Here is a 25,032-nt window from a genome sequence, read left to right as displayed (position 1 = left end):
CGCTCTGTTTTGTTCATCACGTTTGGCTAAGAAAAAAATCTGAAAATGCAGTCTCTACAACGCCAAAATAACTCCATAATATCGACAGAAACATGGCAAACGTTGTTTAGAATCAATCCTCAAGGTGTTTTTCACATATCTATTCGATGATAAATCATTCGTGGCAGCTGTGTTTCTCCTCGAAGCAAACAAAAAATACACGCATCTGGAGATTACGCAATAATTGCAACGGAGGACACCAAGCGGCCACCTGGTAGATGTAGTCTCTTAAGGTCAATCTTCCAATGATTTGCCTACAAATACGTCACAATGCTGTCGACACCTTGGGGAAACGACAGAAAGTCTAAGCTCATTCGTGACCCATACACAGCCATATAAGGAGACATTGGAACACAGCACATTCAAAATCTGGGGCACTTCCTGTATGAAATTTAATCTTGGTTTCGCCTGTAGCATTAGTTCTGTGGCACTCACAGACAATATCATTGCAGTTTTGGAAACGTCAGAGTGTTTTCTTTCCAAAGCTGTCAATTATATGCATAGTCGAGCATCTTTTCGTGACAAAATATCTTGTTTAAAACGGGAGTTTTTTATCCATAAATTAAAAGAGCGCCCCCTATATCCAAGAAGTTAACCTTTAGCCGTGTTCTTATCCTACTCCTCCCTCTGTTCCTCTGGTGATGTAGAGGTTAACCCAGGCCCTGCAGCCCCCAACATCACTCCAATTCCCCAGTCGCTCTCATTTGTTGACAAATGTAACTGTAAAAGCATTGGTTTCATGCACGTTAACATTAGGAGCCTCCTCCCTAATTTTTTTTCTTCACTGCTTCAGCACACTCCGCATTCCCGGATGTCCTAGCCGTGTCTGAATCCTGGCTTAGGAAGGCCACCAAAAATCCTGAAATTTCCATCCCTAAATATAAAATTTTACGACAAGCTAGAACTGCCAAATAATTTGTGCTTCTACTTTTAAAAATCCACCATTCCAGAAACAAGTCTCTCACCGTTGCTTCTTGTTATAGACCCCCCTCATCCCCCAGCTGTGCCCTGGACACCATATGTGAATTTATCATCCCCCCATCTATCTTCAGAGTTTGTACTGTTAGGTGACATAAACTAGGACATGCTTAACACCCCGGCCGTCCTACAATATAAGCTAGATACCCTCAATATCACACAAATGATCAAGGAACCTACCAGGTACAGCCCTAAATCCGTAACCATGAGCACCCTCTTAGATATCATCCTGACCAACTTGCCCTCTAAATACACCTCTGCTGTCTTCAACCAGGATCTCAGCGATCACCTCATTGCCTGCGTGCATAATGGGTCCACAGTCAAATGACCACCCCACATCACTGTCAAACGCTCCCTAAAACACTTCAGCGAGCAGGCCTTTCTAATTGACCTGGCCCTGGTATCCTGGAAGGATATTGACCTCATCCCGTCAGTAGAGGATGCCTGGTTGCTCTTCAAAAGTGCTTTCCTTTCCATCTTAAATAAGCATGCCCATTCAAAAAATGTAGAACTAAGAACATATATAGCCCTTGGTTCACCCCAGACTTGACTGCCCTTGACCAGCACAAAAACATCCTGTGGCATTCTGCATTAGCATCGAATAGCCCCCGTGATATGCAACTTTTCAGGGAAGTCAGGAACCAATATACTCAGTCAATTAGGAAAGCTAAGGCAATCATTTTCAAACAGAAATTTGCTTCCTGTAGCACTAATTCCAAAAAGTTTTGGGACACTGTCAAGTCCATGGAGAATAAGAGCACCTTGCCCAATGCACTGAGTATAGGGAACACTGTCACCACCGATAAATCAATTATAATTGATCATTTATTAAGCATTTTACCACGGCTGGCCATGCTTTCCACCTGGCTAACCCTACGCCGACCAACATCTCAGCACCACTGCAGCAACTCCCCCCACCCCCGCTCCTCCTTCACCCAGACAGTTGATGTTCTGAAAGAACTGCAAAATCTGGATCCCTACAAATCAGCTGGGCTAGACAATCTGGACCCTCTCTTTCTAAAATTATCAGCTGAAATTGTTGCAACCCCTATTACTAGCCTATTCAACCTCTCTTTGTGTCGTCTGCCTTTCCTCCCAGTTCTCTGCTGCCAATGACTGAAACTAATTGCAAAAATCTCTGAAGCTGGAGTCTTATACCTCCCTCTCTAACTTTAAGCATCAGCTGTCAGAGCAGCTTACCGATCACTGTACCTGTACACAGCCAATCTGTAAATAGCACACCCGACTTTCTCATCCCCATATTATTACTTACCCTCTTGCTCTTTTGCACCCCAGTATCTCTACTTGCGCATCATCATCTGCACATCTTTCACTCCAATATTAATGCTAATATCACGCCCTGACCTTAGAGATCCTTATTTATTCTCTATGTTTGGTTGGGTCAGGGTGTGACTCGGGTCGGAAAATCTATGTTTTCTATTTCTTTGTTGTTTTGCCGAGTGTGGTTCCCAATCAGTGGTCTATTGTTGTCTCTGATTGGGGATCATATATAAGTTGTGATTTTCCGTTAGAGTTTTGTGCGGTGTTATTTTCTGTTTAGTGTCTGTGCCTGACGGAACTGTTCGCTTTCATTTTTTTTGATTGGTTATTTTTGTTTGAGTGTTTCTTGAAAATAAATATCATGAACACTTTCCACGCTGCTTTGGTCCACTCTTCCTTCCACCGATGAGAGCCGTTACAGCTACATTTTTATTAGTTTTCGCCTCTAGGGCCTATTTATTGCCTACCTCCCTACTCTTCTACATTTGCACACACTGTACATAGATTTTTCTATTTTTATTTTCTTTTGTGTTATTGACTGTGCGTTTGTTTATGTGTAACTCTGTGTTGTTTTTGTCGCAGTGCTTTGCTTTATCTTAGCCAGGTCGCAGTTGTAAATGAGAACTTGTTCTCAACTGGCCTACCTGGTTAAAAAAAATAAAAAATATGCCCCCTATAATAGCACAGTAGGGGAGGGACAGTGACATGATGGCTTTGTAGCAGAGTGAATAATTACAGGGTTATCAAGGTTGCCGTTAACATTCATAATGTGCCTCTCCACTCTTATTGAGTCATAGACATTCTCAAACCATCCAAAAGGACGCAAACAAATAGAGGGTCAACACAGCGCAACCATTGATATGATTTCTATCAATTTCGCTTCTGTTTCTGCCTCTGGGCCAAGGTCGCCATTGGAAATGAGAAAAGGTTCTCAACTGACAACCGGGATAACATAAAGGTAATAGGGCATTGTACACCGACACACACAACTGAAACTCATCAATAAGGAGAAGAGATGCAGGTCCATGGCTCAGGCCTTGGCAAAGCTGTTGTGCTGTTGGGGAAAAGCTTGATCGATTGTGTTTTACACCGTAAGTGGACACAGTAATGATCTAAATGGGATGGGGCATGTGAGTGTGGTGTGTGAGCCTACATGCCCTCAGAGACTCAGCAGCCTTTATTGGCCGTGCCGCAGTCTCACGTTGCTTTGTCAGGCCCTGATTGGCTAAGTGTTTATGTTGTGCCGAGATCGATTCTGTTGCCTTTTTAAAGTCTCCCTTGCAACGAGCCTTGGTTTACTTTGTATTTTCCAATCGTTCCTCCTCCACTCCCCATCCTCTATTATTTTGTCCAAGCAGGTGCTCTCTTTCTTTCTTTCTCTCACTATCTCTTAATAATGTTGTTTCTTTCTCTCCCTTGCTCTCTCTCACAAATGAATACTTTCATTATCACTCTTTCCCCCACTATCTCTCTCTCCCCCTTTCGATCACACCCTCCCTCTCTCCCTCTCTCTCTCTCTCTCTCACCTGTAGTTTGGCTGTGCCGGTGCTGAGGCCCATCAGGACCTGTCCCTTCAGTAGGCGGGCCACACGTTGGTCCTCCACCCTCAGCGAATCCTGGACCAGGTCAGTCACATCCACCTGCCAATCACTGCCCAGCAGGAAGTCCTGTTGGCCCAGCCCATCAGCTCCTAGGGCCATAAAGTGTGTGAGGACCCGCACCGTGGTGCTCTGGTACTGAGGGACACAGCCACTCTCTGTCCTCTCACTGTCCACTTCATCACCATCATCCTCACTCACCCTCTCATACCTGGAGAAAGAAAAAAGAAAAGCGCTTGTTAAGAAGCAGAATAAAAGGAGCATTAAAGTTTACACAGTTTACTGCAGTCACCACAGACACATTTGAACATGGCTATTTGTTTGTTCCGGAGCAAAATATAAAATAAATACAATGCAACCAAATTTCAGACTAAAAATATGTTTACTTGCAATGTGTTTTTAGTTTTTATAAAAAATAATCTACTCTATTCTATTCCTCCATTACTCTGACTTCTCTGTCTCTATCTTCTCCTATAATATTTTCCATTGTTTGAATTGAAAGAGAGATTCAAAGCCTGGCCTATAGGGACCCAGTCTTACAACTTGGTCTCAGACTATTTTGTATTATTCTGTATATAAATCTGAACACCTCATTTAGTATGACATGTTACGTTTTCTATGGTATGTATGAATTTGTATGACATTTTACGAATTAGAATTTGTATTATGTGTTCCGAATTTGCAAATGTACAATATGTTACATATTTGCAAAACATATGATATGTTGCGAATTATAGCTACGTGGCTAACCATTTATAGACATTAATCTAAAATAATTCATACATTTTAACCCCCCAAAAACGTTATGTTTGTCATAGATAGACAAGATGGATATGAGATGAAAGGCGAGTTCCTAACGAGTTCAGCTAGAGCTCTTTGGGACATTCACAGCGATTGGGGCAGACATTTTGACCAGGAGATGTTTAGAACATATGTAAAATGTCTCTAACACTAAACATACAAATATGTATTTTACAGATAAAAGGAAGGTTAAATCTTATAGTTAGCCATTTTATAATTGTATTATTCTATCTTTAGAAAGCATATAAGTCATTTCAAGCCAAATTCATACAGTTTTGTTGAATAGGAAATATATCATATAAAATATGTAATATATATTAATATTTTATATTTTATACTGAATCCTCAAAACTGACCACACCTCAGCAATGTATAACTATTTTTACCAGAAAGGTGAGATTTGAACCTTTCTTTGAGTATGCAGCATTACTAGTTAATAATGTTTATGGCCCTCTCATGATGAATAACTACTTTTGGGGATTACATAGATTAAATCTTCGATTACATTTAGTTAAATTTAGCTGGTTACGAATTCTAGCTAGGTGGCTAGGTGGCTAGGTGGCTAATGTTAGGGGCTAGTGTTAAGGTTGGGATTAAGTTTAGGAGTTAGGTTAAAGGGTTATGGTGCAAAGTAGCTAAAAAGTAGTAAGGAGTTAAAAAATTGCAAATTAGCTAAAATGCTAATGATGAGATTCAAACTTGCAGCCTTTCGGTTGCTAGCCGTTTCTGTTATGCACCCACCCTTCTATCCATCCACCCCGACGAACCACCCTCCTTTCGTTTTTGCATTAATACATTTTCATGTTCAAAATGGTCCTCTCTCCTCAAACAATAGTATGGTATTCTTTCTCTGTAATAGCTACTGTAAATTGGACAGTGCAGTTAGATTAACAATAATTTAAGCTTTCTGCCAAAATCTGATATATCTATGTCCTGGGAAATGTTCTTGTTACTTACAACCTCGTGTTAATCTCATTAGCTTACGTTAGCTCAACGGTCCCGTGGAAGGGACACCGATCCCAAAGTATTGACCTTTCTCTTGCATTTCAAATAAGGTGGTAAAAAAAACACTGGTTGGTTTTTCTTTGTATTTTCTTCTACCAGATTGTGGTCTTCTATTGTGTTATATTCTCCTACATTCAATTCACATTTCCACAAACTTCAAAGTGTTTCCTTTCAAATGGTACAAAGAAAATGCATATCCTTGCTTCAGGGCCTGAACTACAGGCAGTTAGATTTGGGTATGTCATTTAGGAGAAAATTGGGAAAAAAAGGGGGGCTATCCCTAAGAAGTTTTAATTAACAAATTAGGCACATTTGGGCAGTCTTGATACAACATTTTGAACAGAAATGCAATGGATCATTGGATCAGTCTAAAACTGTGCACATACACTGGTGCCATCTAGTGGCCAAAATCTAAATTGCACTTGGGCTGGAATAATACATTATGGCTTTTCTCATGCATTTCAAAGATGATGGTACAAAAAAATACTAAAGAACTGTTGGTTTTTTCTTTGTATTATCTTTTACCAGATTGATTGTGTTATATTCTACTACATTCCTTTCACATTTCCATTAACTTCAAAGTGTTTCCTTTTAAATGGTACCAAGAATATGCATATCCTTGCTTCAGGGCCTGATCTACAGGCAGTTAGATTTGGGTATGTAATTTTAGGCAAAAATTGGAAAAAAGGGGGTAAGGTTTTAAGTAACCATACCAAAGGTAACATACAGTTTCATACTAAATGGAGTGTCTCGGAGTTACATACAGAATAATATGAAATTCTCTGAGACCAGGTTGAGTCTTTTTCATCTACTGTGATGAACCCCATACAGCAGCAGTAGGGCTGATTAGGTAAAGTACAGACCAAGGAGAGGCACCTGTCTTCAGCCCAATGACAGACAGAAAGTGGGCCAGAGACTCTAAACTCCTGTAAACAGTGTAGCACTGTGAAAAGCCGTAAACACGGAGGCCACAGCCATTACCCTGATACCACTCCAATCTCCATTCTCTCGTTCTCTCTACCTTACATGTTTTCTCAATCAAATCTCTCTCTTTCTCTCTCTCCACTCAGTTCACACCCTCTCTCTCTCTCTCGTTCTTTCTCCACTGAATTCATTTTCTTTAAAAACAACCCCCTCCCCATCCCCCTCTGTTCTCTGGGCCAGGCCAGGTGGTTGGGCGAAGTGCGACACTGACAACTCCCATTAGGTTTAATGATGCGTGGCCATCCAGGCAGAAAAACAGGCTGACAGGTTAACATGCTGGAGCTGACTGGCGTAGGTGTCCGGGCCCCCCATTCCTTCCCCCTCCACCTCTTCACTGGAGGGATGACACACACGTCAGCCTAATCGAGGTGACATTTGCGGCAGGGCGCAGACAAAAGCATGCAAGCCGTGTTCTCACTGATGACCGTCAGGTCAGATAAGGTCTGGGTGTATAATGAGCTTGCTTTCAGACCCACGACTCGACTGGCCTTTTCACCTCTCCTACCCACTGGACTAGAGGGATCATGGGCTCAGAGAGGGCCATGAAAGCAGGGGCATATGTGTTAGAACGCCACCTGGTGGCCCCAGGGTTAAAGGGTTGCACAGTGCATTGGGGATAATGATGTATGTTGAAGTGGATTCGAGCCTGCATTGTGCAAGGTAACTGAACAATCTACAGAACATATGCCTCAAGCTAAAGAACTCAAGCTTAATTGCCCAAATTTAATTGCCCGTACTATAACAATGAGAGAAAATAAAAGACAGACTCAAACTCTATTCTTCTCTCTCTTTCTTCATTGTTCAGACATGCCTTTGCAACCAATAAATCTCGCTTTCACAAAAGACTGGCTGTGTAAGGACATTTCCAGAATGTTGTGGAGGTGATAACAGATATGTTAGTTGACAGAAAGTGAGTCAGCGACAGAAATGAGAGACAGAGTCATGGCAGTAATTGAAAGTCACATTTCTTCCCTCAGAGAGACCATCGACGTCACCTGGGTATCCTGGTCACAGCAGTGGCCATAGACAGGGGAGTGATGGGAAGAGGAAAGGTGTAGGTGTCATGATTAAGACATTAGCATCCTCACAGTTATTCTAAACTGCCAGATGAAGATACTACTTCAAAAATAAGTGGTAAATATGTGAGAGGTGGTGATACAACCATCAAAATTAACAAGATGCTTGAAGATGATTCTTGAAAGTTAGTATTTTGCTTTGCATCGCAATTACTGTTTGAGTCAATTTCCCAAGCAGTTTGAACCAGGTAATACATCTCACTATCTGGTAAAACTACTGACCTCTTGTTGTCGGCGGCCACGGGGACTCTCCAGCCCTTGATCTGGCTGAGTTCGGGGTTGGCTATGTCGATAAGCAGGGGGAGGCGGGGCATCCACACACTCATCTCCAGTTGGGCACTCAGGTAGCTGTAGGTAAAGTTGAGCACCATCCTCATCCTCCCCCTCGTCTCCTTCCCATTAACAAACACATAGTCACAACGATCTGACACCTGGGAGGAAGAGGATGAGAGAGAGGAGAAATAGGAAAACATGTTATTAAGAGAAAAACAAAAGAAACTACACTGAGTGTACAAAGCATTAAGGACACCTGCTCTTTCCTTGAAATAGACTGACCAGGTGAATCCAGGTGATCCCTTATTGCCACTTCTTAAATCCACTTCAGTCAGTATAGATGAAAGGGAGGAGACAGATTAAAGAAGGATTTGTAAGCCTTGAGACAAATGAGACCTGTATTGTGTATGTGTGCCATTCAGAGGGTGAATGGGCAAGTCACTATATTTAAGTGCCTTTGAACAGGGTATGGTAGTAGGTGCCAGGCACACCAGTTTGCGTCAAGAAATGCAACTCTACTATGTTTTTCACGCTCAACTGTTTCCCGTGTGTATCAAGAATGGTCTACCACCCAAAGGGCATCCATCCAACTTGACACAACTGTAGGAAGCATAGGAGTCAACATTGGCCAGCATCCCTGTGGACTGCTTTTGAAACCTTGCACAGTCCATCCCTCAATGAATTGAGGCTGCTCTGAGGGCAACAGGGGGTGCAACTCAATATTAGGAAGGTGTTATTAATGTTCTGTACACTCAGTTTAAGTTAACAATGTAGGCTACTGCTTTATGAAAGAATAAGATACAACAGTATAGTCAGTGTCTAAGGGAAGTCCAGGGTCGAAGTTGCATCAAATTATTTCTATGCAAATATTAGTCATACAAGTTTGTACAGCTAGAGGGAGACAACAACGTTATTCTTATGTCCTTCAAAGACTTGACATTGCTCCCTCTGCTCTGTAATGATACAGATGACAGATTTGGCATTCCTTGAGCAAGCCCTTGGAGTCTCTATTCAAGCGTGTGTGTGTGTGTGTGTGTGTGTGTGTGTGTGTGTGTGTGTGTGTGTGTGTGTGTGTGTGTGTGTGTGTGTGTGTGTGTGTGTGTGCGCGCGTGTCAGTGGCGGCTGCTGAGGGGAGGATGGCTCATAGTAATGGCTGGAATGGAGACAATGGAATGGTTTCAACCAATGGAAACCACATGTTTGATACCATTCCATTGACTCCCTTCCAGCCAATATTATGAGCCGTCCTCCCCTCCGTAGCCTCCACTGGCGTGTGTGTGTGTGTGTGTGTGTGTGTGTGTGTGTGTGTGTGCGCGCGCGCACACAGATAAGCCCAGTGTGGAGGAACGGGCCACAAATCTCAACAGATGGACCAGAGAAAGACACAAATCCCAATTGCCAATCAAGAAACAAAACCCTGGCTCCAGGTCACCCCTCTTTATGATTGGCTAAATCTGCTCTGTCTCCTCCAATCAGTTCCAAAGCCTCTCAGGTATAGATCGACCAATGGCATGGCAGGGTTTCTGAAGAGCATCTTCGAAACGTATGAACTTCTACCTTCAAACAACCTAAACCACTCGATCAGGCATGTAGTATTCTTTCACAAAAGACTGGGAGGACAGATTTTGTTTTAGTTTCTCCATATGCAATGGCTTGTCAAAGCCTGTCATGTATAATCACAACCATTTTCCATTCATCTGAAGCTTTGGATGGAGCGATAATGAAGATGGGCATCACTGTTAATCTCAGCATGCCCACAGTTTGGGTTGCAATTAGTCTTTTATAAATCTAGTCAAAAGCAGACTATCATCACTCTTCGCTGGAAGTGTCTTGGCAGTTTTTTCCACAAATGATGTGTCAGAACATCCACTCCTAATAGATTCACTCTGTCAGTTCTCTCTTTCTCTTCTCTCCTCTCGCCCTCCTTTTCTCTCTCTCTCTCTCTCTCTCTCTCTCTTTATCCCCTTCTCTCTCTCTTCCTCGCTCTCTGTGCCTCTCTTCTCACCCGTCTTCTATCTTCATTTAACTGTCATTAAAACAGGCTGTGTATCAGAACCTACTTTAACCTGGGAGAAGCTTCTATTGCTTCTCTGTGTTGACCTGTTCCTTTCTTCCTTTCTTTCTTTCTTCCTTTCTTCATTTCTTCCTTTCTTCCTTTCTTCATTTCTTCCTTTCTTTCTTCCTTCCTACACTGCCTTTCAATCCACTACCACTGTACTGTAAAGTACTTGATGTAGGCTAGTTTAAAGGATTCACATTCCCTCTATATCTGTATGTGACTGTAAGACTTTTTCTCGTTTGAATGGGAATAAATAATTTGGTTGCGAAAATAATAGAAAAACAAACATGTGTGTGTGTGTTATCTGATATAGCAAATGAAACATTCCCAGCTATATTTACATGCACACACAAGCACGCACAATCCTTCTCCTCCCTCTTCATTTTTCCCAGACACTGTGCAGGTTTTTAAAAAGTCACCCAACCAGAAAGCGATCTGAAACAATCCACTTCACTCCTTATTAAGCCTCCGTGATTCTCTCTCTCTCTCTCTCTCTCTCTGCATTCTATTTTAACTCTCTCTCTCTCTCTCTCTCTGCATTCTATTTTAACTCTCTCTGCCTCTCTCTCTCTCTCTGCATTCTATTTTAATTCTCTCTCTCTCTCTCACTGCATTCTATTTTAACTATCTACAGTTTTAGAAAAAAAGGTATCTAGAACCTAAAATGGTTCTTTTCCTATCGCTATTGGATAACCCTTTGAAGAACCTTTTTGGTCCCAAACCTCTTGGGTTCCTTTCCATAGAGGGTTCTACGTGGAACCCAAAAGGGTTCTACCTGGAACCCAAAAGGGTTCTACCTGGAACCAAAAACCAGAAACCCTTAAAGGGAAATATACTATTATTTCTAACAAAGATATCTACATATATTTCAGGATGTTGAGTATCCCTGGAAATACTCAGAATTCATGTAAACTTTACAGTTTTGAAAACACAGCTTGTCCAAAAAAAAGTGGTCTCTTGGCACAACTTGCAGTACCCTGGGGATGGAGTAAATTGAGTTGCGGGACATGGTAAATTAAGCTGCCAAAAAATATCTGTGTTGAATGAAAAAGGACCACTAGCTTTTTAAAACCATGTCTATCTTTATTTCCCAAACACAATTCAACACAATCACAATCACTTTTTTGTTCTTGAATAAATGTAAGCATATTTTAATACAGGCTAACAAACACATTGTACTTAAAAAAATATACATATTGTCAGAAAGGTGCAGTGAAATGTGTTTTTTTTACAGTGTCAGCCATAATAGTACAGCCCTGGAGCAAATTAGGGTTAAGTGCCTTCCTCAAGGATACATCAACATATTTTCACTTTGTCAGCTCAGGTATTCAAACCAGCAACCTTTCAGTTACTGGACCAACACTCTAACTGCTAGGCTACCTGCTACCCTGACACCCTAACTTTGCTCCTGAGTGGCACAGAGGTCTAAGGCACTGCATCTCAGTGCTAGAGGTGTCACTACAGGCCATGGTTCAATCCCGGGCTGTATAACAACTGGCTGTGATCGGGAGTCCCATATGGCAGTGCACAATTGGGCCAGCATCGTCCGGGTTAGGGGAGGGATTGCCAGGGTAGGCCTTTATTGTAAAAAAAATAATTTGTCAATTGACTTGCCGAGTTAAATAATAAAATAAAACTACCTATTTCCCATGTGGTTTCTTCTTTCCTAAATATTTAGTCAAATTATACATATTGTTTCCTAGAAACAAGGGTGGCTCATCTTATCCCTTTGGCTTACCCCACTCTCCCCTACTGTACATTGTGTTTAAGTACACTAGTGTTGTCTTAGTTGTCTTTAGGGCTCCTGAGTGGCGCAGCAGTCTAAGGCACTGCATTTGTTATTGTGGAAAAGTAAACAGATGAAATTATTCATCTCACTCTTGTCACACATCTACCTCTTATGACTGAAATAGTGGATCAAAGCTAATCATTACTGTTGATTTGTTTATTCATCTCAGAGACTATCACAATTATATTAGGTTTTGACAGTGTAATCTTCCAATAACACCAAGACCCATGAGGTTTAGAATCACCATCAACATTATAAAATCTACAGTGAGCTCTCACTCTCACACACACAACTTAAAATGTACAACCAGAAACACACACACAATAAATAAACACACATATACACAAACACACACCCTTACACACAAACACACCCACGTGCACTCATCCCTCAGAGGAGGGGAGTTTGGCTGCACTCTTCCCCCTCTCTCTCATTGTCATATCCTATGTATTTAGCAGTGTGTGCTATTTGAGACAAAAAACAGGGAGGGACGTTGAGAGTGGAGCGCTGTCTGTCTATTGGTGGTGAATAGAATACATGTAGCATCTATATTATTTGGAGCGGTCTAATTACCACCACAAACCGATGCTGGCACTAAGACCACACTCAACCAACTCTATAAGGCCATAAGCAAACAAGAAAATGCTCATCCAAAAGCGGTGCTCCTTGTGGCCGGGGACTTTAATGCAGGTAAACTTAAATCTGTTTTACCTCATTTCTACCAGCATGTCACATGTGAAATCAGAGGAGAAACAAACTCTCGACCACATTTACTCCACACACAGAGATGCATACAAAGCTCTCCCTCGCCCTCCATTTGGCAAATCTGAACATAATTTTATCCTCCTGATTCCTGCTTACAAGCAAAAACTAAAGCAGGAAGTGCCCGTGACTCCCTCAATTCGGAAGTGGTCAGATGACGCAGATGCTATGCTACAGGACTGTTTTGCTAGCACAGACTGGAATATGTTCTGGGATTCATTCAATGGTATTGAGGAGTATACCACCCTAGTCATCGACTTTATCAATAAGTGCATCATCGACGTCTCCCCTACAGTGACCGTACATACATATCCCAACCAGAAGCCATGGATTACAGGCCGCATTGAGCTAAGGGCTAGAGCTGCCGCTTTTCAAGAAGCAGGACAATAATCCGGACGCTTATAAGAAATCCCGCTATGCCCTCAAACGAAACATCAAACAAGCAAAGCGTCAATACAAGGATTAAGATTGAATCCTACTACACAGGCTTTGACGCTCGTTGGATGTGGCAGGGCTTGAAAACTATTATGGACTACAAAGGGAAACCCAGACGCGAGCTGCCCAGTGACATGAGCCTATCAGATAAGCTAAATGCCTTTTATGCTTGCTTTGAGGCAAGCGACACTGAAGCATGCACGAGAGTACCAACTGTTCTGGACGACTGTGTGATATTGATCTCGGTAGCCGATGTGAGCAAGACCTTTTTAAACAGGTCAACATTCACAAAGCAGAGGGGACAGACGGATTACCAGGACACTAAGCATGCGCGGACCAACTGGCAAGTGTCTTCACTGACATTTTCAACCTCTCCCTGGCAGAGTCTGTAATACCAACATGTTTCAAGCAGGCCACTGTAGTCCCTGTGCCCAAGAAAGCGAAGGTAACCTACCTAAATGATTACCGCCCCGTAGCACTCACATTGGTAGCCATGAAGTGCTTTGAAAGGCTGGTCATGGCTCACATCAACAGCATCCTCCCGGATACACTAGACCCACTCCAATTCGCATACTACCCCAACAGATCCACAGATGGTGCAATCTCAATCGCAGTCCACACTGCCCTTTCCTACCTGGACAAAAGCAACACCTATGTGAGAATGCTGTTCATTGACAACAGCTCAGCGTTCAACACCGTAGTGCCCACGAAGCTCATCACTAAGGTAAGGATCCTGGGACGAAACACCTCCCTCTGCAACTGGATCCTGGACTTCCTGACGGGCCTCCCCCAGGTGGTAAGGGTAGGCAACAACATGTCTGCCACGCTGATTGTCAACACTGGGCCCCTCAGGGGTGTCTACTTACTCCCCTCCTGTACTCCCTGTTCACCCACGACTGCGTGACCAAACACGACTTCAACACCATCATTAAGTTTGCTGACGACACAACGATGATAGGCCTGATCAATGACAACGATGAGACAGCCTATAGTGAGGAGGTCAGAGACCTGGCAGTGTGGTGCCAGAAGAACAACCTCTCCCTCAATGTGAGCAAGACAAAGGAGCTGATCGCGGACTACAGTGAAAGGCGGGCAGAGCAGGCTCCCATTAACATTGATGGGGCTGTAGTGGAGCGGGTCGAGAGATTCAAGTTCCTTGGTGTCCAAATCACCAACAAACTATTATGGTCCAAACACACAAAGACAGTCAACTGCTCAGCTTCTGACCTTAAGGCGCTACAGAGGGTAGTGCACACAGCCCAGTACATCACTGGGGCCAAGCTTCCTGCCATCCATGAAGTATATACTAGGCGGTGTCAGAGGAATTGTCAGAGACTCCAGTCACCCAAGTTATAGACTGTTTTCTCTGCTACTGCACGGCAAGCGGTACCCGGAGCACCAAGTCCAGGACCAAAAGGTTCCTTTACAGCTTCTACCCCCAAGCCATAAGACTGCTGAACAATTCATCAAATGGCCACCAGACTATATACATTGACCCCCCTCCTCCTCCATTTGTTTTGTACACCGCTGCTACTCGCTGTTTATTATCTATGCATAGTCACTTCACCCCATCCTACATGTACAAATGACCTCAGCTAAGCTGTACCCACCGTACACTGACTCGGTACCGGTACCCCCTGTACATAGCCTCATTATTGTTATTTTATTGTGTTACTTTGAATATTTTTTTACTTTAGTTTATTTGGTAAATATTTTCTTAACTCTTTCTTGAACTGCACTGTTGGTTAAGGGCTTGTAAGTAAGCATTTCAAGGTAAGGTCTACACTTGTTGTATTCGGCGCATGTGACAAATACAGTTTGATTTGATTGTGTCTCTACCCTCTGGCCTAACAGGTCAAAATAGTAATCTCTCTCTCTCTAATGGTTAAAACAGTAAATAATTTACAACCAGGAGCAGATTACATACAGTACTTCAAAAGATTTCAAGGGTATTTCAATCACCAAGGGAAAGTTTAATAATACTGTATATACAGTGGGGCAAAAAAGTATTTAGTCAGCCACCAATTGTGCAAGTTCTCCCACTTAAAAAGATGAGAGAGGCCTGTCATTTTCATCATAGGTACACTTCAACTATGACAGACAAAATTAGAAAAAAATTCCAGAAAAAAAAAAGTGATTTTCTGGATTTTTGTTTTAGATTCTGTCCCTCACAGTTGAAGTGTACCTATGATAAGAATTACAGACTTCTTCATGCTTTGTAAGTAAGAAAACCTGCAAAATCTTGTTCTACTTGTCATCCCCACTGTACATATGTATATGTACACAGTATCAAACGTGCTATTTGTTCTGTGTTGTACTGTAGGACACAGCATTCACTCATCAAGGTCAGTCTATATGGCCTTGTGGCTGTGAAGGATGAGAGACTAAAAAGATGTAAAGACAACCCATTATTGTCATACTCTGTGTCACACCCCGATCTGTTTCACCTGTCCTTGTGCTTGTCTCCACCCCCCTCCAGGTGTCGCTCATCTTCCCCACTTATCCCCTGGGTATTTATACCTGTGTTTTCTGTCTGTCTGTGCCAGTTCATCTTGTTTGTCCAAGTCAACCAGCGGTTTGTCTCAGCGCCTGCTTTTTCCCAGTCGCTCTTTTTCCTCATCCTCCTGGTTTTGACCCTTGCCTGTCCTGACTCTGAGCCTGCCTGCCTTGACCTGTCGTTTGCATGCCCCTGTTGTTGCGATAAACATTTTTACTTTAACACAGTCTGCACTTAGGTCTTACCTGAAACCTGATACTATGTACTGTAATTGAACTGACGTTCTCTGTTGGGTTGAAAAGGATTGATTCCCCCTAGTCTATCTCCTCAAGGTTTCCTCTCAAGGTTGCATCCTCTATAGTGTACACTCACCTTGACCACCTCTTCATCGGTCGACCGACACTCCACCGACTCTGTTACATCTGTAACCGTGCCGTCTGTTCCTACGGTGACCACTTTTACCGGCACAGCAACCGTCCTCCCGGTGAGGACGGCTGTATTCAGGATCTCAGTGTTCTGAGAGGGAGAAGAGAAGAGGAGTTAAGAGTTCTACTGAAGAGAGCAACCACACTGAAAGATGCAATGTTTACTTTACTTATTGCAATATAACCTAAGATCACAAGTACTTTAAAGCAAGGTTACTCTCTCTCACATTGTCAACTAATTGGCATTAGCCTAGAACTGACAGTGGAAATAGTCGTAGATTTCAATAAATGAGTCAGTAGTACGTACAATAAATGCTTGCACATCTGCTGTACGTCCTAATTTCCCTGTGAATGCAGCACCAACGATCCAGTTGTGCCCCTATACAGCAGTTAAGGTGACATTAATACAAGTGGAGGTTCCTCAGAGGAGGAAGAGGAGGACCATCCTCAGTGAATTTCATAAAAATTAAAAACAGTGAAACATTTTAAAAGTTATCATTTTTTGATATAACTAAACTAAATTTTTTCACCTGTCTGTCAGGATTTGGCCAGGATTGTTCCAGTTTTGTCCACTAGATGCCCCCATTGTGCTTTTTTGACCCTTTTGTTTTCCCCTGTTTCCAGATTATTATTTGCACCTGTGCCTCGCTTCCCTTGAATGTATTTAAACCCTTAGATTTCCTCAGTTCTTTGCTCTGTGTTTGAATGTTAGCAACCAGCCCCAGCGATGCTGTGAACATTTGTTACTCCAGTTGGACTCTCTTGTGGTACTCTGTTTTTGTTCTGGTTTATTTATTTTTGATTATCTTTTGAGGCTTTTTCCCTGCTGTACCTACCACCTTGTGGATTTACCTTTTCACTTGGAGGATTACCTTTTTCTCCTGGAATTACTTTTGACGTTGTGGATTTATATTTTTCCCTGAAGTACTTTATTTTTTACTTTATTAAAACACAGTCTCAAGTACTGCTGTGTCTGCCTCATCTTCTGGGTTCTGCCGACTATTAGTGGCTCAGTTTGCTAAGTGACCGGAGACCCGAGTTCATAACCTGGTCCCTGACAGAAACACAGAGCCAAAATGAACCCAGAGGCAGCCAGTTCCCAGGATCTTTTTGCCACGCTGTTCCACCATGAGGGGACTGTCCAACGCCACGAAGCCGCTCTGGTTCAGCAAGAGGCCTTAATGGCTAGACATTCTCAACTTCTGTCGGAGATGCTGACTTCCATAAAGCAGATATCTGATCGACTTCCCCCGGCAACCGCTCCCACCCCAGTACCTCAGATTCAAGTGCCTGTTGCAGTTAAAACCCTAGCTGAACCCCGTCTTCCGCCTCCCCAACGGTTCTCAGGTGATCCGAGTGCTTGTAAGGGGTTTTGCACCCAATGTTCTCTCTCCTTCGAGCTGCAACCCTCGTCGTTTCCCACCGACCGGTCCAAGATCGCATATATCATCACCCTGCTGTCAGAAAAAGCCCTGGCCTGGGCTACTGCTGTGTGGGATGCCCAAAGTACCTGCTGTGCCAGCTACTCTGCCTTTGCTGAGGAATTCAAGCGAGTGTTTCAAGGTCCAACCAGCGGCCCTGACTCAGCCAAAGAGCTCCTGACTCTCCGCCAAGGTCGGCGCAGCGTGACGGACTATGCCATCCAGTTCCGCACGGTGGCAGCAACGAGTGGCTGGAACGACGAGGCGCTCACAGTGTGCTTTCTGAAGGGTCTTTCCGACACCATCCAAGATGAACTGGCCACTCGGGAACCACCAGACAACCTCGAGTCCCTGATCAAGTTGGCCTCACGCATAGACCAGCGTCTGAGAGAGAGAGAGAGAACTCAACCGTGGACCTCTCGCCCTAGCTCCTATCGGTCCCAGCTCCGAGTCCCCACCTTTATCCTCGCTGGCTCCACTGGAACCCATGCAGATTGGACGCATCTCCCAGGCTGAGAGAGACCGCCGGATGAGGGAGCGATGCTGTCTATATTGCGGCAAACCAGGCCATTTCCGCTCCACGTGTCCCGGGCTCCAGGGAAACGCACTGTCCCGTGCAGGCCTGGGGGGACTGTAACGGGAAATATAACCTCCTCCCATCTGTCCAACTCCCGGCTGCTCATTCCAGTCACCCTTTCCTGGGAAAACCACGAGCTTCCCCTTCAAGCCTTGGTAGACTCTGGAGCTGCAGGAAACTTCATGGATGGTATCTGGGCGAAGGAGAATGGCGTCCCCTCTGAACCTCTAAGGAACCCCATGATGGTTATTACATTGGATGGAAGCCCTCTGGGATCTGGACTTGTCACTCGCGTCACTACCCCCTTGTGACTTTCAGATTCCCAACACCAGGAAGTGATGAACTTTCATCTGATCCCCTGTTCCGAGTTCCCTCTCGTTCTTGGCTACTCCTGGCTTCACAGCCATAACCCTCACATCGACTGGTCTGTGGGCACTGTCAAGCAGTGGGGCCCTACGTGCCAAGCCACTTGTATCTTCCCGAGTTCCCCGAGTTCTCCTCCCGAGTCTCTAGAATCCATCGACCTGTCCTGAATTTCCGAGTGTTACCATGACCTCAAACCGGTATTTAGCAAACAGAGGGCCACCATACTACCACCCCATAGACCTTACGATTGCCCCATCGACCTGTTTCCGGGCACCTGCCCCACCAGGGGTCGGATCTTTCCCTATCTCCTCCCGAACGAGCTGCTATGGATACCTACATCAAGGATACTCTGGCAGCAGGCCTCATTCGTCCGTCCACCTCGCCCCCGGGAGCAGGGTTTTTCTTTGTTGCCAAAAAAAGATGGTGGATTATGTCCTTATGGCCACAGCATTTCAGCTGCTCCAGGAAGCAGTTGTCTTCACTAAGCTTGACCTGCGGAACGCATTCCATCTTGTGCGGGTCAGACACAGTGATGAGTGGAAGACCACTTTCAACACGCCTACTGGTCACTATGAATACTTGGTGATCCCATCGGCCTGACCAACGCCCCGGCTGTGTTCCAAGCGCTCATAAATTATGTGCTTAGGGATATGCTTAACATCTTCGTGTTCGTTTACTTGGATGACATCCTCATCTTGTCGAGCTCCCTTCAAGAACACACAAAGCATGTCAGACAAGTACTCAAACGCCTCCTAGACAGCCATTTGTACGTTAAGCTGGAAAAATGTGAATTCCATTCCTCCCGAGTACCATTCCTGGGATTTGTAGTGGAACCCGGTCGAGTCCAAATGGATTCCAGGAAGTTAGGGGCGGTAGCGGATTGGCCCATCCCCAAGTCCGTTAAGGAAGTTCAGCGTTTCCTGGGCTTCACAAACTTTTACCGCAAGTTCATCAAGAACTTCAGTTTGGTGGCAGCCCCTCTCTCAGCTTTAACCAAGGGTGGCAACGCAAGGTTTCTGTGGGGAAAAGAAGCTGAGACGGCCTTCCAAGGACTCAAACAGTGCATCCTCTCTGCTCCCATCCAGACACTACCGACTGCGGATGAACCTTTTGTGGTGGAGGTAGACGCATCAGAGGTTGGTGTTGGAGCTGTACTGTCTCAGAGGGGTGAAGACAAGAAGCTCCACCCTTGTGCCTTCTTCTCACACCGGCTTACCCCGGCTGAGAGGAACTACGATGTGGGGGATTGTGAACTCCTAGCGGTTAAGATGGAATTGAAGGAATGGAGACACTGGCTCGAGGGGGCTTCTCAACAGTTTCAAGTGCTTACGGACCACAAAAATCGGGAGTATATCCAGCAGGCGAAGTGGTTGAACTCCAGACAAGCTCGATGGTCTCTTTTCTTCAATCGATTCCAGTTTATCCTTACCTATCAGCCCGGGTCGAAGAATCTCAAACCGGACGCCTTGTCCCAAGTCTACGCTCCTGCCATTCGAGAAGATACTGACATGCCTGTCCTTCCTGCCACTAAGATCATGGCCCCGATCTTGTGGCAAGTTGAGGATACCGTGAGACGAGCTCAAGCTATCGAACCGGGTCCGAAAGGAGGTCCTGCCAATCGGTTGTTTGTCCCCAAGGCAGCGAGGACTCAGGTCCACCATAACAGAAGACGTTACCACTTTCGTCAAGGCCTGTCCCATGTGCTGCCAGGGAAAATCTTCTCACCTTCGCCCTCAAGGACTCCTTCACCCTTTACCTGTTCCCCACCGACCCTGGTCCCAAGTCTAGTTGGACTTTATTACTGGGCTTCCTCCGTCCCATGGTAATACTACTATCCTAGTCATCATCTACAGGTTTTCTAAGGCGGCCAGGTTCGTCCCCTTGACTAAGTTACCTTCTGCCAAGGAAACGGCTGAGTTGGTAATTAACTATGTGTTCTGAGTCTTCGTCATTCCTCAAGATATGGTTTCCGATAGAGGTCCCCAGTTCGCTTCAAGGTTTTGGAAGGCCTTCTGCCAACTCATAGGGGCCACTGCCAGTCTATCTTCAGGGTACCACCCGGAGTCCAATGGCCAAACCGAGAGGATGAATCAAGAGCTGGAAACCGCCCTCAGATGTATGGTCTCCAACAACCCGTCCACATGGTCGTCCTTCATTGTTTGGGCCGAGTACATGCACAACAACTTGCGTTCCTCCTCCACTGGTATGTCCCCGCCATCCCGGGCCTACCCTGTGCCCCGGCCAGAGAGTCTGGCTCTCCACAAAAAACTTACCGCTACGGGTGGAGTCTCGCAAGCTGTCCCAGAAATACATCAGTCCCTTTAAGGTTGCCAGGAGAGTGAACCCCGTTACATATCGCCTGCACATATCGCCTGCAGATCCCTTAAGATTAATCCCACTTTCACATTTCCTTATTAAAACCTGTTGTTTTTTCTCCCCTTGTCTCGGCAGGCAGACCTCCCCCTCCGCCACGTGTCATCGGAGGCAGGCCGGCTTATACCGTCCATCGGATACTGGATTCCCGCCGGGTGCAGCGGTCCTGGCAGTATCTGGTGGACTGGGAAGGCTACGTTCCCGAGGAGCGCTCCTGGGTTCCTGCCAAAGACATACTGGACCCTGACCTCATTCGACAGTTCAGGACCCTCCACCCCGAGAAAGCTGGTCGGAACGTCAGGAGCCGTTCCTAGTGGGGGTGACTGTTCTGCCGACCAGTAGTGGCTCAGTTTGCTAGACATTGAGAAGATCTGCAGAGAGGAATAGGAGAAACTCCCCAAATACCAGTGTGCCAAGCTTGTAGCGTCATAGCCAATAAGACTTGTGGCTGTAATCGCTGCCAAGAGTTTGCAAAGCTGTCATCAAGGCAAAGGGTGTCTACTTTGAAGAATCTAAAATATTACATCTATTTTGATTTGTTTAACACTTTTTTGATTACTACATGATTCCATGTGTTATTTCATGGTTTTGATGTCTTCACTACTATTCTACAATGTAGAAAATAGTACAAATGAAGAAAAACCCTTGAATAAGTAAGTGTCCAAACTTTTGACAAGAGCATGCACGAACTCTAGACATACATCAGGTGCACACGCACGCCCCCCCCCCCCCACACACACACACACACACACACACACACACACCCCCCACACACACACACCCCCACTCAGTGCAGCTTAGTTTCAATAAAAGACCAGTTAATGGGCCTACATCTGTGAAAGGCAAAGTTAAAATGGACCCCAGACAGGCCTTTGTTCCCTACACCAGACTTCTCTCTGTTCGCGTTGTTAATTCCATTGGCCCTCTCTTTTTGAGCAAAACAGATAACATTATTTAACGCTCTGCTGTGGATAATGGAATTCAGTCTTCTTTCTTCCCTCTACCTTCTCTCTCTCACTCCTCTCTCTCTCTCTCTCTCTCTCTCTCTCTCTCTTACTCTCTCTCTCTCTCTTCTCTCTCTCTCTCTCTTACTCTCTCTCTCTTCTCTCTCTCTCTCTCTCTCTCTCTCTCTCTCTCTCTCTTACTCTCTCTCTTCTCTCTCTCTTACTCTCTCTCTTACTCTCTCTCTCTCTCTCTCTCTCTCTCTCTCTCTCTTCTCTCTCTCTCTCTCTCTCTCTCTCTCTCTCTCTCTTACTCTCTCTCTCTTACTCTCTCTCTCTCTCTCTTACTCTCTCTCTCTCTCTCTCTCTCTCTCTCTCTCTCTCTTACTCTCTATATCTCTCTTACTCTCTCTTACTCTCTCCCTCTATCCCTGCCTGCTGATTCCTCGCTCGAGGATCCAGTCTTTTTCCCTCTCTATCATTTCACCTCTAATGTTCTTTAATGGGAAGTAGATATATTAGCTCACTTCTCTGAATTCAACCTGATTACTACTTTGATCAAACATTAGTCTCCTATGCTTTCCACATACAATAACTTGAACGTATTGTTTTTCTTCGATTCCACAATTATGCTAATGTGAGTCAGATGAGCAGCCAGGGACGGGTGTGCAAACAGACAAGCAGCTATCCACACTGTTTCATCTACTGTCAAAATATCCATTTAACCGGACCTGGGAAATGGCTCCGATAAACATTGGGCAAAATTGGACCGAGGAGCCACTTTCCCTCCTATTAAATTAAAATCTGGGGAAGGTTGTTAATTCAAAGTAACAGTTCCACTTTTTTACAAAGGCAATATTTTGAACTGTCAGTCAAAACAACCATTCAGGAGCTTTTGAAATGAACAATGTCTTCTTCACTGAAGGTTTTCAGCTACAGAAGATGTTCAACAGTATCAGCCCTCCCTCACAATGGGTTTGATTGTGCTATGACATAATCATAGACGTGAATCATAGAATCTATGTAACCCATCCATAAACCTAGAGATAATATGTTTATCGTACAGAAGGCCTTATATTTTCTATAACTCCATTGGAAACGAATTAGAACATTGGTCAACAACAGGTCGATCGCGATCGGCTGGTTGATCTGTGAGGCATTTCTAGTTGACCGCTAAACATTTCTGTAAAAAACCCAACGATAAAGTCTTGAGTTTATATTATTTATTTTTTATTCATCATCTCGCGCTGTTGGCAGTAGGCGGACCCGATTCAGCAGCCCTGCGTGGCAGGTAGGCAAAGTGATCCCATTTTTAACCATTTTAGGTGTCTGAAGGTACACACTTCCTGGTGGGCTGCCTTAATTCGTCGGGCATGGAGAACAAAGTGTTAAAAGCATTCCACAAGGATGCTGGGCCATGTTAACTCCAATGCTTCCCAAGGTTGTGTCAAGTTGGCTGGATGTCCTTTGGCTGGTGGACCATTCTTGATACACACGGGAAACTGTTGCAGTACTTGACACAATCAAACTACTACCATATCCCGTTCAAAGGCACTTAAATCTGTTGTCTTTCCCATTCACCCTCTGAATGGCACACATACACAATCTATGTCTCAATTGTCTCAAGGCTTAACAATCCTTCTTTAACCTGTCTCCTCCCCTTCATCTACACTGATTTAAGTGGATTTAACAGGTGACATCAATAAGAGATCATAGCTTTCACCTGGTCAGTCTGTCATGGAAAGAGCAGTTCCTACTGTACACTCAGTGTAGCCTAACAAGTGATTTGATTGGCTTTTATAACACATAGGCAAGGCAATAGCCATCTGCTAGACATTTATACAGTGCTTTTTACTAAACACAAGTCATTATGTATTACAATAAAGGTCAATTCAGGGACTGTCTGTGTATTTTAATTGTTTTATCAAGATTTTTCGCTTCTGAATCTCAGTCTCAGTGAGTGGGTTTATGAGCTGTAGTAACAAGTGACTGGTGTTGGATTACATTACATAGCCACCGCTACTGAAGGCTGGTCCTGCCTATCTCCTACATATTTCATTTGCTGAAAGACCTGTCACTTCTTGGCAGAAAGATACACATACTATCACAATGTCAAACGAAGCACAACGCTGGAAATCTGTCTGCATCCACAATAAGTAGTCCCAGCATATTGAATTCAATAGAAGGAAACAAAGAGAGGGAGAGCGAGAGACTGCCAGTTCATTTATGTAGCCATTGGTTGTATTATAAAGCCAAAACATTATGGAACTGGCAGTCTCTCTCTCTCCTTCTCTATGTCTGTTATCTTCTATTGAATTATATGTAGCATAATATTTAAACACTTAGCTAAGTGGACAGCGGGGATCACTTGACATGCACTAATTTGAAATATGTTGTTAGGTTGTTATAAGATATTATATAAGCCAATGGTCATCTATAAGTCATTTATTCAGTGATTTTCTTTGTCTAATATATTTATTTATTCATTCACAACTAGGATGGGTAACACTATTTTAAAGGGATACTTCTGGATTTTCAGATGAGCTCATGGATAACATGTTTATGTCTCTGTGTCCAGTATGAAGGAAGTTAAGGATAGTTTCCTAAGCCAATGCTAACTTGTGTTAGCACAATGACTGGAAATCTATGGGTATCTGCTAGCATGCTAGTACATAACATAGACTTAAAGTTATTGCGCTAAAGATTTCTTCTTTATCTAATAAATGTGTTTATTCATTCACAACTAGGATGTTGCAGAGACATTTCAGAGATGAGTGCAGTGGGGGCAGGAAGAAAACAGAGAGTTCCTTAATATGTTAACTCTATATGTAATAGCAATTCACACTTAGGAGTGACAGAGTGACTGACAGACAGAGAGACATACTGTCACGACTTCCGCCAAAGTCGGTTCCTCTCCTTGTTCGGGCGGCGTTCTGCGGTTGACGTCAATGGCTTTCTACTGCCAATCCACTTTTCATTTTCCATTTGTTTTGTCTTTGTTTCACACACTTGTTGTCAATCCCACAATCCCTTGTTTATTATTTAACCCTCTGTTCCCCACATGGTTTTTGTGAGTGATTGTTTATTGTAATTTCGGTCCGTCTGTGTGTGCTCAAGATGTTACTTTGTATATTTGTCTTTTTTGAGTAAAGCACATTTGTTTTACTCATATCTGCTGTCCCACGCCTGACTCTCTCACCAGCAACACACAGGACTCGATACACATACATACAGACAGAGCAACAATAGAGGAGCACAAGGAGAAGCAAAGACAGACAGACAGACAGTTGAGGGGAGAGTTGAGCAGTTATTTATTCAGTTGACTTATGCTGGTGGAAATGAATGATTGCTG

General features: G+C 44.0%; 1 protein-coding gene across 1 annotated transcript in view; it reads right to left on the bottom strand.

Moving 5' to 3' along the window:
* Positions 1 to 25,032, bottom strand: part of LOC112219947 (transmembrane protein 132C-like) — a 117,917-nt gene that overhangs the window by 12,860 nt on the left and 80,025 nt on the right. The window contains exons 5-8 of the mRNA XM_024381438.1: positions 15,950 to 16,093; positions 7,985 to 8,193; positions 7,192 to 7,261; positions 3,825 to 4,034 (exon numbers count right to left, since the gene is read on the bottom strand). Coding sequence (XP_024237206.1) covers positions 3,825 to 4,034; positions 7,192 to 7,261; positions 7,985 to 8,193; positions 15,950 to 16,093 — 633 coding nt within the window. The remainder of the gene's footprint in view (positions 1 to 3,824; positions 4,035 to 7,191; positions 7,262 to 7,984; positions 8,194 to 15,949; positions 16,094 to 25,032) is intronic.

The sequence above is a fragment of the Oncorhynchus tshawytscha genome, linkage group LG20 (assembly GCF_018296145.1).
Source record: "Oncorhynchus tshawytscha isolate Ot180627B linkage group LG20, Otsh_v2.0, whole genome shotgun sequence".
Classification (NCBI taxonomy): Eukaryota; Metazoa; Chordata; class Actinopteri; order Salmoniformes; family Salmonidae; genus Oncorhynchus; species Oncorhynchus tshawytscha.
Note: the sequence above shows the minus strand (reverse complement) of the source record. Positions and strands in the feature narration are given on the sequence as shown.